Source organism: Sciurus vulgaris (assembly GCF_902686455.1).
Source record: "Sciurus vulgaris genome assembly, chromosome: 4".
Lineage (NCBI taxonomy): Eukaryota > Metazoa > Chordata > Mammalia > Rodentia > Sciuridae > Sciurus > Sciurus vulgaris.
In genome coordinates this window covers 13,683,997-13,703,196 of record NC_136464.1, presented here as the reverse complement: position 1 = coordinate 13,703,196, position 19,200 = coordinate 13,683,997, and the positions used below count along the sequence as shown (strand labels likewise).

Sequence of the window (19,200 nt, the reverse complement as noted above, 5' to 3'; positions counted from 1 at the left end):
AAAATGTTTTGCGTTCGCTTGGGATGGATGAATACATTCTAGACACTGCGGCAACTCGCGGTCTGGGTCTGTGATTTTGGTTAAAACGCGTATGGCTGTGGCTGTGGGGACTGCTGCTGCGGCGCCGGCTCATGGGTGAGACCGCGCCAGCGCCTGGCGGTCACGGTTCTGACTTGGGACCATTGAAGCCCTGGGGTTAGGGTGCGGGAGGGGACGCCTTTCCTCTCAGTCACGCAGGGAGGCATCTGGACAAGGAGACTAGGACAGAGGAGGCCAGACCACCCGGCGATCCGGGCTGCGTCCCTACCTGCCCTTCCGCAAAGATCTGCTCTGAAATCCAGGCGTTTCCTGCGTGACTGGATTGAAAGGTTTCGTGAACCAGAGGGTCTGACACAGGAGGCAATGGGTGTTGATTCGTTTCCAAACCCAGCAATTCTGCCCTGAGCCACGCGTCTGGGAGGCGGTGGGGCGAAGCGCTGGTGTCCAGGCCACTGTTCTCCCAGAGGAGCAGGAAGCTGTCGGCCACCGCCCCGAACAGCCTTGGAGAAAAGATTCTAAATTTTCTTTCATTAGCGGCGTTTACTTTTCTTTTGCTTTCCCCACTCACAAATTTTTGCTTAAAAAATCACAACACCCGGAACTTTAATTTTGCATTGCCCCGTGGCGCATTTCCTATCCTGAATTTTCTTACCCCTTCCAAAAGTCATTATCATCAGTATTTAACTGGTTCCACTTCATCTATTTTACGTAGTAATTATTCTTTATTGCTGATTAGATTAAATTTATTACCACCATGCCTACCATGATGCTCAGTTTATTGTTTCCTGGGGTTAGGGGACACGGTGATTGGAGTTTTCCTAAAGGGGAGAAAACTCGGCAGGATGTGTCTCGCCAGGAAGCTGAGTGTGCACGACTATCCAAAGAGGTCTGCAAAGTGGGGCCCTGGGACTTCCGAAAGCCCTACTTTCTCTGGCAGGAGGAAGGAGTGTCCTCCTTTTTTGGTCTAAAGAAACCTGTAAGCTTTTTCATTTGCGTGCAGATTTCCTCTCAAATATTCATAGGAATAATTCGCTCGGCGGCAGCAGCCCGATCTAGACCAGGTGTCCTGTGCCTTGGACTTAAAACCAGTCTCTTCCCTCCAGGGAGTGGCATTGGTTGGCTAATTCGGGCATTTTCCCCAATTCTTTGGATCACTCCTGGATTCAGAAAGAAGTTTGAGGGACTGGAACAGGGAGGAAAGGTGGGGGGGAGGGGGCCTAAGTGAGATGAAATTGGTAGCAGAGCCTGTGGGATAGATGAGCTGTCAGAGGCCTGGTGGGAGCCAGGAGGCCTGAGCAGGAGCCCTGGGCGCCTAACGCGCTTCAGTCCATAAATAATCACCACAATAGATACTATAAATATAAATACAGGGAAACACTTAAAATCAGTCCAGCGCTTTTTTCTCGGCCCCTTCTTTATTGTTGGTCCGGGAGTAAGGCTCGAAGGCCGAGGAGCTCAGATACCGGGCGGAGAGTTCTTGCAAATTCCCGGCTAGCGAACCGGCCATTGTCAATGGGGCGGAGGACAGGCGGCTGGCGACCGAGCCAAGCAGCGAGGGCACCGGCAGACTGAAGAGGCCGTGGCCGGCGGCCGGCGCTCCTGCGTGCAGTCCCCCCGGCCCGGCAGGCCCGGGCCCGGGAGCGCCGCCCACAGCCGGCGGGTGCTGAGATGTGGCGCCCGCGGGGCCTGGGGCGGCGGCAGCTGCGGCGGCTGCCGAGCCCGCGGTAGCGCCCGCGCCCAGGGCGGGTAAGCTAGGCCCGCGCAGCGCGGACCCCAGAGCGCCGGTGGCACACGGTGGCAGCAGCGCGGGCAGGCCAGGCGGCGACAGCAGGCGGCCCTGCTCCAACAGCCGCAGCACGCTGCACGTGGCCGCGGTCTCCGAGTTTCTGCCTTGACTTATTTTGGTGTCACAGATGTTGCTGCATGGTTGCAAACCGTATGATAATATTTGCTGATTACAATGGCAGGTTACAGACTTCAGTTTGGATTGAAGTATTATCAGCGCTGCAGGAAACTACAGATCTTCCGCTGCAAAAAAAATGTTGAAATTCAGTCCAATCTGTTAGTTCTTCCTAGGGTTTCACCTTCCCCGGTTTTCCCCTCCTCAGGAGAAAATCTTTAAAACCATTTTGTAGATAAAAATGGGTTTGGAGTTTCACAGGGGTAGCCTTGTAATTTTGTGCCTCTACACTATGCGCACATCTCTTTAGAATACTTGGGTCAGTCGTCTAATTGAAAAGCTCAGCCGACATCCCAAAGCGTTTGTTCTGATCATTGCTTAACACGCTCCTAAGAAGCTCCCTAAGATAAGCCAAGTTCCAGCCTCATTTCTCTGGTTTGCACTCGGAAAGAAAAAGTAAGTATTCGTTATCATTCAGTGAGTTGCGATTTTAATTACTGGAAAAAATGTTATTAATTCTGATCAGGTTTACTCCAAAGGTAATAAAGATAAAAGCTGTCAAAATTAATTAAGCACATATTCATTAAATCCAAGGTAGCGTCAGTTTCTTTATTGCTCAAATACGATTAACACTTAATCTTGGTAAGTTACATAATCATGTGCCTGAAAATAAAGGGAGGATACAACCTTGGCCTTCTCCGTTTTACATGGGAAAATATTAATGACGCTGACATCAGAGACAATTAGACAGTGTCAGGCGATTGTTTTTAGCCAGCTTTCTCTCACATCTGTGGTGTCTACAAGCAAGAAGGCTCATTGTTTCCACAGGCCTCCTTCGGGCCTTGGCTTTTTGTGTAAACCGTCAATCTCTTGGCGAATATCAAAGCCGTAGGAAATTAGAACAGACCAGCTATGCTGGCCCACACTAAAGCTTAGCAGGGTGCATCCACTATGCTACTAATTAGGCAGTGACCAACAAAATAACCTGTCAATGTCCGCTAGCCATTTCCCACACACCTGCATTTCATACCCTAATAAGCATACAGCAAGAGAGAAAAAGGCATAACTGTTGAAGTGTGAAAAATGAACAAAATATAACAATGTTTCCATCCCCACCTATACTTCTGGCAATTACCATTTAACATTAGGGGGACTCAACACGTCTGAGGACTCACAATACAGTATCTGAAACTAGAACCCAGGGGGCAAACCACACATTGAGACTGTATTAAGGTTTGCTTCGAAAATATCACACTAAGAAGAATCTAGAGTTATGTATAAAACCCAGGAAACTGAAAATGACCATAATTTAGATTAGGGACCAGGAGGCTGACTTTTTAAAAACATTTTCCATTCAAGCCATTGAAAGAGAAATGCATACTATTCTCTTCATCGTTTCCTTCCATAAAACCAAAATATATAACAGGTCGGGAACTAGAATATCAGGTGGTCCCACTTTTCCTCATAAGTGCCACCCCGATTCAGTAGGTTTGGGATCCATCATTCTTCTGGTCTACCATATATTAATTAATTTCTCTTTTCAGGTCTCTATTTTTTCCCGTGGGTCCCCACTGTCGTCTTTTAGACAAGATGCTGAAAGCAGCATTTTGTTTTCTAGGACTTCCTTTCGTAGAGAAAGCAACATGCCTTGCAACAGAGGAAGCCGAGAAGGTGCCACATTAAGTGGATTTAAAAACACTCCTACTTTGTCCTTGAGCTTTAAAATGTATTTGGAAACTCATCACCCACGTGTAGAAATAGGTCCCATTACATCTTTAACAACAGTCATCTTAAGAGATTCCACCCAGATCTCTTTTTAAGACTCTGCCCAATTACTTAGGTCACAAAAATCTCTTTGTTTTTACTCTAACATCTTTACTGATTCCAGTCTTCCTGAACACAGAAAGATACAGTGCTGCTACCAAAGGAAAAAAAAAAAAAAAAAAAAAAAGCCCCAAACATAACAATTTGGTTTCTGTGCTTAAAAAGGAAAACAAAAATACCTCGACCTCTCTCAAACTGAAGGGTTAAAAGTAAACAAACTTTGCACAATGACTCCACTTTATTTTGCCCCAAACAAAGATTGTATGGTACAGGTATCCATGTGATAGACTTCTTATGAAAAGGCTTCTGGCTTTTAAGACCATATATCTTTGGAGTAATTCCTTTTTGTGTTTTTCGATCCAGCTGAACTTTTCTTCTTCTTCTTTTTTTTTTTTTTAATTTAAGCAGGAACAAGAGAAACAGAGAAACGTAAGGACAAAATTGTCATGGGGAGCCCCATCACCGCATCTCAGTGTGTGCCAAGGAGGTGCTTGTATTGTAAGTGCATCCTCCTCGATGGAACTGCAGACAATCTAGACCCACATCCAAATGGTATTTGTTAGATACTTCTGAACACTGCTTTTCTTTTCATTCGACTTTATCCAAAAACAGCGTTTTCAATTATAAATAAAAACTTTCTCCACCTCTTCCTACTTGAACCCAAGTACAGAAGGCCCCTATTTAAAATGCAGCTCCGGAGCCGCCACCAGGCTGCCTGTTCAGCTGCCAGTGGCTTTTGTGTACAAAGATGTTAATTGGTCCTAATCCCCTCCTAGAAGCTGTTTTGGTAGCCTGACCTGGCACCCTGAAGAAGGACACCTTGGTGTGAAGAACTAAAGGGTCCATTGAGGAGGGAGTGAAAGGCAGCCACGCATTCCAACACATTTTAATTTCAGGAATTAAAAAAGAGGAACATCATCATGGAGATCCTAGAGAAATCGCACAAAGCTTTAATACCAGTGAAGTGAGTTCTACAAACACCCAAGCTGCACGCACGCGCACGCGCGCGTCCACACAAAGAAAGGAAGGAAGCCCCAGAGCCGGGCAAAGGGAAATTCAGATTCTCAGATTCTCCATTTTATTACTGCAGCTCATAATCTGGCTCTTTGAGAGCTGAACTTGGCTTGCTGTGACATTTGTTTTTTCCATCCTAATTGACCAAACTGACATGCTTATGAAAATCAGATCCCCATCCTCTTCCACCCGCAAGGACTCTGCTGGAACGCATGGTCTGATTTGGTTGAAGTATAACATCTAACTCAATGACTTCCTTTAAATTTGTATGACAACTCTCAGTTTCCGGAAGAAAAGGTGAAAAGAAAAGAATGGTAATTCTTGCAGAAAACTTCTAATTCACTGGATCACCTGTCAAATAATAAACGTCCTCCTTAGCACATGGTCAAATACTATCTATGCTACGTGCCAATTTAGAGAATCTACATTTACACCTTGGGTGGCACATTATGCTAATGAGATGCCTGATGGGCAATGGTAAGGTTTTGAGGTTTTTGACAGAGTTCAACCATCACCTTCTTGGTTCAAAGTAGCTTGCCTTTCATCTGATAAAAGCAGAAAGAAAAGGTTCTGGATTACTGAAAGTGCACCAAGTGCCAGATTTTCAACATTGAACCAGTTTATACTTTAATCTCCTGGGCGATTTTTGAATGCACGCCGCCCCCCACCCCTTAGCACAACTGATGCAGATAAAGGCATGAGAGTTGGGAGACCCTGCTGAGGACACTTGCAAGGTGCTTCATGTGAGAAGCTAAGGGCCTCACAACTGCAGAGGCACAGGAGGACGGCAAGGTGTTTTGCCTCTAGGAGCAGAGAAAAATACTTCTGGTGTGCTTTCAAGAGAGGCCTACAATGTGCAATGTGGCCTTGTCTATGGAATAGGACATTCCACCCATCAACATCCGGTCTCTTTAATGTTACCAAAGACTAAAGACAAGACCAAAGTCACAGAAGTCCTGTTTTGGTCAGGAACCTCTTTCCCACAAACCACTGAACTTCTTCAGCAGCAATTTTTTTTTTTTGTTGTTGCTGGGGATTGAACCCAGACCTTGTGCATGCAAAGCAAGCACTCTACCAACTGAGCTATATCCCAAGCCTAGCACCTTGTTTTTCATTGTCTACTACTTGTAAAAAACATGGAATAAGTGTACCAAAGTCCACTCTGAATATGAGCATATATCACTTTGAATATAAAATCTCATTTAAAAATTATTTAACGGAGGCCTAGCATCGACCAATATTGCTTTGTTTGCTTTTGGTCTCAGGCTAAGAACTAAGGCTAGAACTAAGGTAACTTTCCCAATTCACAAAACTGTTAAAATATAATGAGGTTAAGATCTGAGTCATATCTGAGTCACAAAACTCACATTTTTTTACCACAACTTGATGCCTCCCTCAATTATTTTAAACTCTTACTAGAGATAAGTGAGATATAAAGGTGCTAGTCATTCCAAGTGTCTAACTCTACTATAATCACATAGCAGATGCCCAATGAGTATTTGTTGAATTCAACTCTACTGATCACTTCCTTGCTCTAATCTTTGAAGTCTGGTTTAGAAGTCTAATTCTCTCTTTAACAAGGTGAGTGGCTTCAGACAAGTTACTTTACTTCTATATAATGGATAAATAACTATCAGATTGTCACGGACAATAAGTGTAAGTGCAAAAGGATAAGAAGCAGGCCTCAACAAATTCAGGGAAGCCTTTATTCCTTCATGGACTTGGGTGGTTGGGACCCATTTTCCGGATGGGAAAATGACCCATCAGTTACAGAGGGGATTTTGGTTTTGTACAGTCCAATGAGGATGATGTACTCACTGGAAACCAACACATGCAGTGTTGACCGTCAGGGGCTAGTTGTACAGGTTAAAACCAGACCCCAAGGGATGAGTACTCAAATCTTGCCCATTGTCATTTAGGACTAATTTGCCATGGGAGAAGGTGAAGGTTTAGGGCCCAGCATTCCACATCCACCCCTTTCCCCCAGGGTCCATTGTTATCAGGAAAGAATGCACTGGGAAAGGTTAATGTTGGGCCAATTTTCCCTATCTCCTCCTGAGTCACAAGTCCCTCCATTTTTCTTGGGGAACTGTCTTAGAAGAATATTATTTTCCATAACTCTTCAGTAAGTACATGTAAACCATTCAGCACACACAGGTCAGAGCCCAACCACAAACGTCAGGCCAATACCACCTGTTCTGTTTTGTTTTTGTGGCGCTGGGGGGTTGAACTCAAGGACATCCATGTGTGAAACAAGTGCTCTACCACTGTGCTATTTCCCTGGCCCCCCACCTGCTTTTATGAATAAAGCTTTATTGGAACACTGCTATAACCATTCCTTTCTGCAGTGCCTCTGTCTGCTTTCACACTGTGATGACTGCAACAGAGACAGTAGGCCCCAAAGCCTAACATCTCTACTACATGACCTTTTCAAAAAAAAAAAAGCCGTGACTTGGAGTAAATAATCCCATACTGGGGCCAAGTTTCCAGCACATGAACCTTTGGGGGAAAATGAAATCCAAGCCATAGCAGAAAAAAGGTAAAAATGAGGCGGGGTAGTAGACAAGATCACAGAGGACCTTTTAGGCCTCAGGAAAGATTCAGGATTTGGGGCTAAGACCTAAGTAGGAGAATTTAAAGTGACATAATGCAATTATGTGATACTTGAAGATCACTTTGGCTGTTACATAATAACTAGGTGGATAGAAGAAAAGGAGGTGAAATAGGGAGCTTCCACAGCTGAGCGAAGGCTAAAATCCAGGTCTCCTAAATCTCAGTTGAATTCTTTTTACTACACTGGGCTGTTTTGGAAAGGCAGCCAACATAATATGCTTCTGAGTCCTTCTCCAAGCTTTGATTAGTTCATCCGATGGGGCCTTCAGGACAGGCAGCTACACAGATCAGTCATGTGGTATGAAGACTTCAAGGATAAGATGGGGGGCTACAAGGTCTTCTGTCACAAACCTCAGGAAATGAGGCAAGTTGGAGGAATAAGGTTCAATACTCAAGGGACAAGAGAACAGCTGGAGAGTGAGGAGCCGCAGCCCTGGCCACGCCACGGAAGCCAAGCAGCTTGTCTCTAGGATGGAAAGGGCCAGCCCCTAAAAGTTCTCGATTTTAATTCTGAGAACTCAGTGAAGATTCTCAAGCAAAAGAGGGACCCGAGAGGACAGAGCTGGGGCCAGTGGGTGACAAGGTAGAAGAAGGTCCCCGGGGGTAAAGGAAAACAAGAGCAAGACACAGTTTTATCTCACCAGGAGTCAGAACTTTCTAACCCAGAGCTGTCCAGAGAGAAGAGCCTGCTCCTGGCAGGGTGGCTGAAATTACCTACTGACCTCATTCTACACCAAGTGCTAGAAGGAAGCTCCTGGCTGCTGAATGCTTTGGGGCCAGTTGGCTGAATTAGGGGACTATGAAGTTCATTTCCCACATGAGATTTTGATGGTTACCACAAAACCTGAAAATGGCCATGTGCCAAAGTATACCTTTCTTTTACCTTTAATTACAAAATAATCAATTTTTTTTAATGGTTACCACAAAACCTGAAAATGGCCATGTGCCAAAGGATACTTTCTTTACCTTTAATTACAAAAATAATCAATTTTTTTTTTAAAGTGGTAGACATAAAGTCATCAGCCATTGTCCCTGTTTTAAAAAATGACCTATCTCCATAGCAAGATTAGGATTCTGGCTTTCTCGCGTCCAGCTGGGGAATGGGCACTGCTGTATCTTAAGGAACACCTGAGCCTGCTGTAGGCTCTGATCAGAGTGGCTGGCGTGACAGAGGACACCCCAAGGACTTACAGTTCTAAGAAGACTGTAAGTCAGTCATCCTTTAGATTCTCGAAAACCAAATCTCAGATATCAAAGTATTCCTCTTAGGCAGGGACCAAGATTAATTCCTGATTAGGATCTGCAGAGACTGAAGCCTTGCTACTTAAATCTGACACGCTGAAATGAATTTGGCCAAATGTTCAGGGACTTATTTTTCCTCTCACTTCAAATACCTGAGGAAATGGGCTGCCAGTGAAAAGCCCTGCATTGTTAGAAAATCCCAGCCGGGACGTGCTTCCTGGGATCTGAAAATTAGCAGGCGCACCCCGAGCTTCCTGTCCTAGTGTTTTCTTGCTTGTTTTTTTCCCTCCACCAAGTGGATCTGGTTACATTTGTTTCACCTCTCAGATATTTTGGCAATTTTCCTTTTTGAACGGAAGAATTCAGTTCCTTTCTTAAGAATCCAAGCAGGAAAGGCAGGTGAAAAAGTTAACTGAAAAAACTTAACAGTGCCAGTACCATAATTACCCAAGGCACATAAAGCGCTATTCTCTCAGTGATGAAAAAGAGGAATTACACATGTAACTTCCATTAACATTAATGGGACTTACCTCCATAAATCCCTTCAGCATCAATGGGAAGAATGGACCCCACCTAACTATTGGCCCGAAACCTTCACTCTTTCAGTCGCTTCTATTATCTGATTAAAGGGCCAGGAGACCGGTGCTGGGCAAACCAGACCCACGTGAAGAGCCACGTCGCTGAATTTATCGTCACCTGCCTCTCTGGGACCATTTTGGCAGAACAATTATAAAAACTGAGGCCTTTTATTTTCTTTCTTCTTTCCTTCCTTATTCATTTTTACCTGATGGAAACAGAGCCCAATAAATTACATGAGATTTAGGTACGTTGGCTGGGTGGTTACAGGTTTTGAGAGCTCTTGCTCTGGCCCTGGAATGCAGTTATTAGCATTCTATGCTGGGCAGCGATGCGTACCTGGGTACATAGCTGAGTATCAGTCTGATCCGGAAGATCCTGTTATACCCAAATATCACCAAAAAAAAAACAAAAAAAAAAAAAAGTTGTGGTTCATTGTTGGGCAAGTACAAACTAAAAATCCTTACTTTTTTTTTTTTAGTTGTAGGTGCACACAATATCTTTATTTTTATGTGGTGCTGAGGATCAAACCCAGGGCCTCATGCATGCTAGGCATGAGGATGCTACCACTGAGCCACAACCCAGCTCAGAATGCATACTTCTTGACATCCTTATGAAGAAAAACTGCAAACTGGAGATAAAGGGGAACTTTCATGAAAGAGGTACTATCTGGACAGGGCTTTGGAGGCCAAGTGAAATGATCTCTACCACACCCCTTAGATAGAAATGAATGCAGAGAACACTTTAAAAAAAAAAAAAAAAACAAAGAGATGAGGGGGCACACAGTAATGGAAGACAGTGGATTGGTCCAGATAAACCGGCATTTGACTCCTGGTTCTGACCAGCCAGGGGCTCACAACAAGCCTGTTTCCCCACCCACACGATGGGGATAATAATATTACATCGCCAGGTTGTGAGAAACGTAAATGAGGCAGTTGTGGAATTTACTGAAAGTTTCAGCCCTAAGACTGATAATATTAATTTCTCATTAATTTGCAATTACTATTAAAACTATTTCATTAATAGCCTCCAAGGTAAAAGTCTGACATGCCTGACTTTCCATGGGAAGTACATGGTTGGAAGAGATTCCAGCTGGTCTCATCTCCCTTACCTCTGACACACACTTTCAGGACCACTGCCACCTCTGGTCACCACCACACAAGGCTCCCCTGACCTCAGATGTACACAGCTCCACACGGCCCAGATCCACATTCCAGCCCAGAGAGCTGTCCCAGACCACCTGAATCCACAGTGACATCCACAAAGCTGCCCCTGCCCATCTCAGGTGTGGTTACTGTGTCCATGTAAACACATCACGTTCTCAGCTGGACAGCCAGCTCTCTGAAGCAGAGCCTGGTCCTTCACCGCAGAAGCTGCAGGGACACTTAGCACATCTAAAAGGTCCACAATACGTATTTGCCCACTGATAGGTCCTAATAAGCAAATGCTATAAAATAACTAATTCATTAACAGGTGTGCTTTATGGTAAACAAAGGGCTTTTGCGTGGAGGATCATGCTGAGTATTCCTGAAAATCTTATTAAATAAACAAATTTGGAATTCTTGTTCTTATTTAGAGATGTAGGAACCAAGGTCCAGAAGGTCAAATGACTTGCCTACAGTCACATGGCTGGTATTTGGCTGGTCTTTTCATCCCAGCCCTGTTCCTCACACACATAGGACCTGTCTGCTACTGTAGGTTTTGCCAAATTCGTCCAGTATAAACCACGATGATGATAATGTATTTTCTAAACAAGGTAAGAACACTTATGCATAGGCTTCTTTTTGGTCTTTCTGTTTTGGTGTTTTCCCCTCATGATCAAGATTTTAAAATACCAGATCAACTAACTGAACTTAATAACACAACGGTTCAAACGGTGTCCTGTGTTGAGGCCCGAGCCACCGAGGGGCCTCAGAAACAGCCTCAGGATCATCGACCAGGAAAACAGTTGGGAGTCAAAACAGAAGCAGCAGCTCCTGTAGGCTGCAGAGTGGGCTTCCCAGCCTGACAGTCACAGTCAACAAAAACAAGTGCCCGTCCCCTTTCACACTCGGCGTTGACTCCTCCCTTCCTTATAACGCTGAGGAGTGGGTCAGGTGTTGAAATGTTCCTTATGCCTCCCTCCCTGTAACTGAGTTGAATCTTTCTCTCCAGGATGCTTTTCTTGCCTATGTCTCACAAGATTGTCCTTTAAAAGCTGGTAAATCGGGGCTGGGGGCTTAACTCAGTGGTAAAGCACTTGCCTAGCATTTTCAAGGCCCTGACTTGGATCCTCAGCACTGCAAAAGATAAAAAACAAAAAAAAACAACAAACCCTGGCAAATGACAGCCTCTCTGTATCACAGTTCCCTCAAACTTAAAAGGGGGGGGGGGATGGCACTATCTTGCACAGTTGTTTTGAAAAAATAATGCTAATGCATATAAAGTGCTTCAAACAATGACCAGCGTGGTAAATTCTCAATAAGTATTTGCAATGAAGAGGCCCTTTGAGAGAATAACTTGGCCAAAATCCTCCACTTCTTTCCCCAGCTTTAGCTTATCTCTAGTAATGAAGACCATAATAAAATTAGCGATGCACTCAGCACGTGCTCTCTGTGGATGGCGAGCAGAGTGATTAAATGATTCCCATCACAACTCTAAAAGGCAGGATGTCGGTTATAGTCATTTACAGATCAGGAAATAATCTCAGAAAGGTGAAGTCCTTTGCCCACAGTCACACTGCTCAGTGAGGCTGAAAGACCAGGATATTGGGGCTGGGGATGTGGCTCAGTGGTAGAGCATTTGCCTAGCATGTACAAGGTTCCTGGGTTTGATCCCCAGTATTGCAAAAAAAAAAAAAAAAAGTCAAACAAAAACACCCAGGATATCGATGACCACATGATGTCCTCTGCAGTCTGTCCCTCAGATTGCAGCAGCAAGCCAGTGTGTCCTGAAGCCCTCCCCTGGAGAGAGAACCATGAAATACAACTGGCACACACCCCTCTACTGTCACCAAGGTGGGCCACACCAGCTCCACTTCCATGTGACTTTCAAATCAGTTTGGAAATTGTGTGCAATTATCTAATTTATTTCAGATATGTTTGCCAATCTGGGTTTAAACTGTCACAATATGATGAAAACAAAAGACTGAAAACCATCAGAATGTGCTTGACAGCAGCTGCAACTGAGGCAAAGCCCTACCTGCCCATGTCTCAGGGGAACCCATGAAGTTGACTTGCCTAACAGGCAGGAAGAAGAGGCGAGAGTAGCACATCGGGGCCTCCAACCCTAACTCAGTGAAAAGCTTGCTGGAAGTCTCTTCAGAAGTCTGAAGAAAAGCCAAGGGGAGTTTTCTTTCAGCGGTTCTAGGAAGTTTCATAAATTAACTTTTGCCCTAGCTGCCCAGTGCTGGGCACTTTCGAAGACTGAGTTAAACCTTGCAAAATATTACCCTGTGCTTCTGACTACTGCTTTGTCCCCTAGCCTAGCTAGGGAAGCTCTTTTCTTAACCACCATTTGGAAGTATGGAGAGCCGGGAGAGGTGGCACACACCTGCAATCCCAGTGACTTGGGAGGAGGAGGATCCAAGGATCCCAAGTTCTAGACCAGCCTTGACACCTTAGGGAGACCCTGTCTCAAATAAAAATAAAAAAGGGCTGGGGGTGTAGCTCAGTGGCAGAGCAACACTGGGTTTAATCTCCCACCCAAAAAAGGACAGAGAGATTGGGAGACTGAAAAGTCTGCATTATCACAGATAGAACTATTTTAAATTAATGGACATTAGCAGACACCCCCGATGGGATGAGGGAAATAGGGAGGTACAAAAAAAAAATTAGACATTGTAACAGGCCCAGGTTCATATTCTGAGCTCTAGAATCTTTAGTTGTAAACCTTAGGTAAATTATTTAACATGAGCCTCATTTTTCCCCCTCATCTATAGAATGATGTCTATATAATCTCCCTTACAGAGTGTCAAAAATGGTGTCTGAGCCAGCAGCGTACACATTACCTAGGAACCTGATAAAAATGCAGGATCCTCAACCTCTCCTGCAGACCCACAAATGAGAAGCTCTGGTGGAGGGGACCAGCCACATGCATTTCACAAGAGACCCTGATGCAAACTGAAGTTTGAGAACCAATGGTCTAGAACAGAGTTTTAGTATTGATTGTGTATTATAATCACCTAGACAACCTTTAAAGACAATGATGCCTTGGTCCCAGCTTCAGAAATTTTGATATGATTAGTCTGAGGCCTGGGCCACCCCCACAACACACACACACACACACACACACACACACACTGCTGCTGCTGCTGCTGCTGCTGCTGCTGCTGGTGATTCTAACATGCAGTCAAGGTCAAAACCCTTCCAGGGATATTGTGAGCATTAACTGATTATATATATATATTATATAATTGCTGATATCTTCAGCAATTAGCATGTTGTCTTGCTAGACACTCAATACATATAAGCTTCCCTTGACAATATCTTTTGATTAGACACTGTTTTCACTAAAATTCCATATGAGAAGGAAATTCACCAAAACACTAACAGTGGTTTTCTCTGAATGGTAGAATTAGGGTGATTTTTTTAGCTTTCTTTTTTATACCTTTCCAAAGTTCTACAGAGGCATGGCCATGTATTACATTTTTAATCACAAAATTAAATGAAACTAAATTTTAATAGAGGAAAAAGTCTTCTGAGGCTCCTTAACTTATAATTATCCTCTCTCTGCCAATTATCAATGAGGAAATCACATTATTTTAATTTTACAGATGGAAGAACTGAATCATAGGAGCGTGTGCCAAGTTTGCACTGAATTCTGCTGGTAGTTATGGTCAAAAGAGATAATATGATAATTGCAAACTAATTACTCTTCTTTGGAATATCTCTCTTATCCCTCAGGAGAACAGTCTTCTCCCTCCGTATGACATAAAATGGGACCGACAACACTATATCAGATATATGCAGGCACCAGCTTCTTCAATGAGACCTCTAAAGCTAAAGAAATAAAACCAAGAATCAAAAGTGGGACAGCATCAAATTTAAAAGCTTTCTCACAGCAAAGGAAATGCTAAGAGAGCCTTCAGAATGGGAGAAAGTCTTTGCCAGCTCTTCCTCCAATAGGGGATTAATATCCATATATATAAAGAACCCAAAAAACTTAACATGAAAAAGAAAACAAATAACCTGACCAATAAATGAGCAAAGAACTAAACAGAAACTTTTCAAAAGAAGAAATGGTGAAAATAAAAAAAAAAAATGTTCAACATCCCTAGCAATCAGGGAAATGCAAATCAAAACTATACTAAGATTTCATCTCACTCCAGTCAGAATGGCAATTATTGAGAACACAAATAATAATAAATGCTGGTGAGGATGTAGGGGGAAAGCTACACTCATACATTCTTCGTGGGGCTACAAATTAGTACAACTCCTCTGGAAAGCAGCATAGAGATTCCTCAAAAAACTAGGAATGGAACCACAATACAACCCATCCTTGGTACTTAACCAAAAGAACTAAAATCATCATGTTTTAGTGATACAGTCACTTCAATGTTTATAGCAGCACAATTCACAATAGTCAAATTATAGAATTACCCAGATGTCCATCAACAGATGGATGGATCAAAGAAATGAGGTATATATACACAATGGAGTTTTACTAGGTCATAAAGAAGAATGAAATTATGGCATTTGCTGGTAAATGGATGGAAATGGAGAACATTATGCTAAGTGAAAGAAGTCAGGCTCAGAAAATCAAGGGTAGAATGTTTTCCTCTCATATGTGGAAGATAGAATGAATAAGGGGAAGACGGTGGTGCAGGGGAGAGGGGAGGTATCTGATATCCTAAATCTACAAGGAAGATCACTGGAGTAGAAACAGGAGATGGAGAGGGAGGAAGGACTGAGAAGGGGAGGAAATATGGAATGAATTTAACAAAAATCATATTTACATATCTAAATGTACCACAGGGAATTTTGCCTCCACGTATATGTAGACAGTACCAATCGAAAATAAATAAATAACGAGCAAAAGAAGAGCATTGGAGTAGAGGGAGGAGGGGCAGAAAATTTGAGGGGAGACGAGGATTGAAATCAAATTCCATGCCTCTACGATTTTGTTAAAATGAACCCAACTACTCTGTAAAACTATAATGATCTAATACAAACAGGACCGAGGACTGATTCCATCTACTCCTAAGCGCTACCTGAGTCTCTACCACCAACTGGCCACGTAACCCTCCTCTTCAAAGACAGCCCAGCAACTGCACTCGCAAGTTGCTGTCACAACAGAAGGAACTGGCACACCCATGCAACTTGGATGGCTAAGGAGTACTGCAAAAGTCACCGCCAGGAGCTCCAATTCTGGTTTTATAGCAACCACTGTCACATATGCACTGTTCACTAGGCACCAGGCCCTAGGCTCAACATTTTACAAGAATTTACAAAATGAGGCCAGCTGAGAGCAGTGGTTCTCAAACTCAGAGTGCATCAAAGTCACCTGGAGGGCTTGTTAGGTAGGCTGCCAAACTTCAGCCTGAATTTCCGCTTCAGCAGGTTCTTAGGTTGGAGCCCAAGAATACATTTCTCACAAGTTCCCTTCCCTGGTGATGCCGATGCTGCAATTCAACCACACTTTGAGGACACTGTAGAATCCTTCCCAGCTCTGATATTCTGTTTGAACTCAAGCCCCCAATTCTTATCCTACAGTCCCACACTGAGATTTAGAACTGAACCTCACAAATTCCCAATGTTCTGGTCAAAATACCCCGTGGTCTCCAAATGGTCCAAACGGACTATTCTTTAAATATGAATCCAGCAAAAGTCAACACTTCAGCACCTGAGGCATCTTCAGGGACCCTCGGCAACTGGGAAGGCACAAACCAAGTCCCAACCCTTGGAGCACACAGCACTTCTCTTAACAATAGACCCCTGGTCTTCAGAAGCAGCACCTCCAGTCAATCACAGACACAGCCGACAAAGCACCTGATCTTGTACATTAAAGTTTTTCCTCCTTCTACCAACAGAGGGCCTGGCCTGCTCTGGGAAGAAAAGAAAGCCCCGCACTGTAATGCATCAGGACCTTACTATGCTTTAAGATTTACAAAGCACTGCCACACTCAGCCTTTCACTAAGGCGGATTATTATTCTGTTTTCTAACTGAAGAAACAAAGGTTCAAATAGGCTTAGCAATTTGGTTAAAGCCCCACAGTTAATGGGAAATAGAACTGGGCAACTAGAACCCGGTTCTCCTGTCCCCCCAGGCTAGACATGTTTCCACAGCCTCTTGATCCAAATTACAAAAAAGTTCAAATTAAATTTCTCTCCCCGGCTCCCTTCTGTCTTAGCATATTAGCAAGAATGAATCATGGGTAAGTAGACGAAGAACTCTAATTGCAGGTCTTGGAATGGAGATGTTTAATTACATAGTTACATATGCGATTTATCAACCAGTTTTGATCCTTGACAATTCTCTTTAAAGAATTCTTTTCTGCTAAAAATTAAAATAGTATATTTTTAATCTGCCCTGGAATGCTTTGTTTTCATTCAAATAAAGAGATGACTGTTTCTTATGAGTGTCATGATTTCTAGGCAATTGGTCTAATGTCAGACAGGCATTATTCCTAGTAGATTTATTGCGATCAGATCTGAAACTACAGAGGCTTTAATCTAGAGACAATAATCATTTTCTGGACAAAGCAAAGTAGCAGGAACTTCTCTGAAATGGGAGGCACCATTTTTAAGAAACCCTAAACCTTGCAGCGCTGATTCCCTTGGGGCAGGAATATCCTCTAGATACAGCTCAAAGAATGACACCGACACAAATTTGATTTTGCCTGGGAGAGGGGAAAATTGGAGGGGTTAATCGAGTCAAAGAAGTGAAAAAGGTCAAAGTTCCCCAGTGTTACTGAGGCAGGACAAGAATGAGGAATGAGCTCCACGTTCATCAAAGCAAGTTCCGACTTAGTCCTAAAAATCAGATCTCAAGGACACTGACCCACCCCTGGAGCATGTTGGAGCAATATTGCCCCCCAACCCTAACACACAAAAGATTGGACCCAGGTAGAATCTCATCCATTAATTAAGTCACTAAATACCAATTAGAAGCCAGCAAGGTGATGGGTAGAATAAAATGATCCTCAAGAGTAAAACGAGGAGATGGGGCTGTAACTTGCTGGAACAGCACTTGCTTAGCATGTCCAAGTCCTGGGTTCTATCTCAGTAGCACAGGTGGCAGGCTGAGGCAGGAGGATTGCAAGTTCAAGGCCAGCCTCAGTAAATTATCCAGACTTAGTCTCAGAAAAAATAAATAAATAATAAATAAAAAGGGCGGGGGGGGGGATGTAGCTCAGTGGTAGAGCGCCCCCTGGGTTCAATTCCTAGCACCGCAAAAGAGGTGCAATGAGAAGGGGCGGAGGTTTCGGGCTGAGAAGAAGGTGGGGATAAAAAGTGAAGGAAACGTGAAGCCCGATTGCACTTCCTTATGTTAAAGTCACTCCTGCATCCAGACAGAGCCCGGGCTGGTGCAGAAAGCAGCTGGTCCGGCTTCCCCGTCATGGCAGCTTCCTCTAAGGACGCCTGACTTCCCACGACACATGCAGCGTTTCCTCCACCTGGGGAGAAAACTATACACTCGGCAGGAAGCAGGCCCTTGGGTAGCTGGGTTGCTCTTCTACGTCGCAGCTCACATTAGAGCAGGCACTTACTAATGGTACCCTACAAAGTGGCAATTTACCAAAGGGTACTAATTTAATACCTGGTCCTTGAAGAGTTAACTCACCTCCCTCCAGAGGTGCCTAATTGACTCCTTGCCAGAGAGGTGGTTCAGAGCACTGCAGTACTCCAACCTGCTCCAGACTTCTGCTGCCCTCCCGCGAGGCATCAAAAATCGAAGTGCAGCCAGTGGTGGTGCATGCCTGGCATCCGCGCTACTCAGGAGGCTGAGGGAGCAAGATCGCAAGTTTGAGGCCAGCCTGGGCAACTCAACGAGACCCTGACTCAAACTACCAAGGGCTGGGCTCAAGCTCAGCGTTAGAGAACTCATAGGGCAAGGCCCTGAGTTCAATCCCCAGGACCACCAAAAAAAAAAAAAAAAAAAAAAAATCTTGTTTTAAAGTAAGTGCCAGTGCTTTCAGGAGTCCAGAGGACAGGGTTCGAGTGCTAGCTCAGTCACTGAATCCCTCTGTGACAAATCCTTCCCTCTCTGTGCTACTGTTTACCCAAGTTCAAAATGAAGGCAGTGAGATTTGATTATTATGGTTCTTCTGACAGTTTTAAGACAATGATTCTTCTCTCTTTTGGGGTCATGGATTCCTTTTAGAATCTATTGAGTGCCCATCTCCTATAAAATTGGGCCTACAGTTTCAGAAAATGCATGGAAATTTTAAAGTTTGAACGAAGGATTCTTGGTCCAATATGGGCTCTGAAGTCAGATGGGTCTAGGATTGATCTCTCTCTCTCTCTCTCTCCTCTCTCTCCTCCTTCTCTCTCTCTCTCTCTCTCTCTCTCCTCTCTCTCTCTCTCTCTCTCTCTCGTCCTCCCTGCATTCCTCCCCACCTCCTGGGGCAAAGTCTCTTAGAGCCTCTATCAGAAAAATAGCACCAATAATACCTAACTTGCAGTATTGTTATGAGAAGGAAAACTAATTACATACAAGAAACCTAGCTCATAGAAGGTGCCCAATACATGACAGCTAAAGAAAAAGAAGCGGCACCTGTCCTATGTGCTCCAGACCTGTCAGTGTGCTTCTCCCCCACAGTCTCCCTCAGTTATCTGTGCACCTCAGGGTTCCACACGTACTGTCGCTGAATTGTCGATGCTGTCTTAAAACCCCTTCTCTGGAAGGTAGTTCGTCACTCTCCTTACACTCAGCTGGACTATCACAATCTCTACCATCTTCGTGTTAGGGTCCCTCTTTCTGTTCCATCCTTCTCAGCAGTGTCACACAAATCTCCAGAAATTAACACCTCAATTGTGACACATGCCACAGATCACATGGATTCAAGCATT

At 44.0% G+C, this 19,200-nt stretch overlaps 1 protein-coding gene across 1 annotated transcript in view; it reads right to left on the bottom strand.

Annotated features, from left to right (window-relative positions):
- Positions 1-1,423: 1,423 nt before the first annotated feature.
- LOC306660330 (ventral anterior homeobox 1-like) overlaps positions 1,424-19,200 on the bottom strand; it is a gene marked incomplete at both ends in the record, with an annotated part of 30,975 nt that continues 13,198 nt past the window's right edge. The window contains one exon of the mRNA XM_079138433.1: positions 1,424-1,958. Coding sequence (XP_078994559.1) covers positions 1,424-1,958 — 535 coding nt within the window. The remainder of the gene's footprint in view (positions 1,959-19,200) is intronic.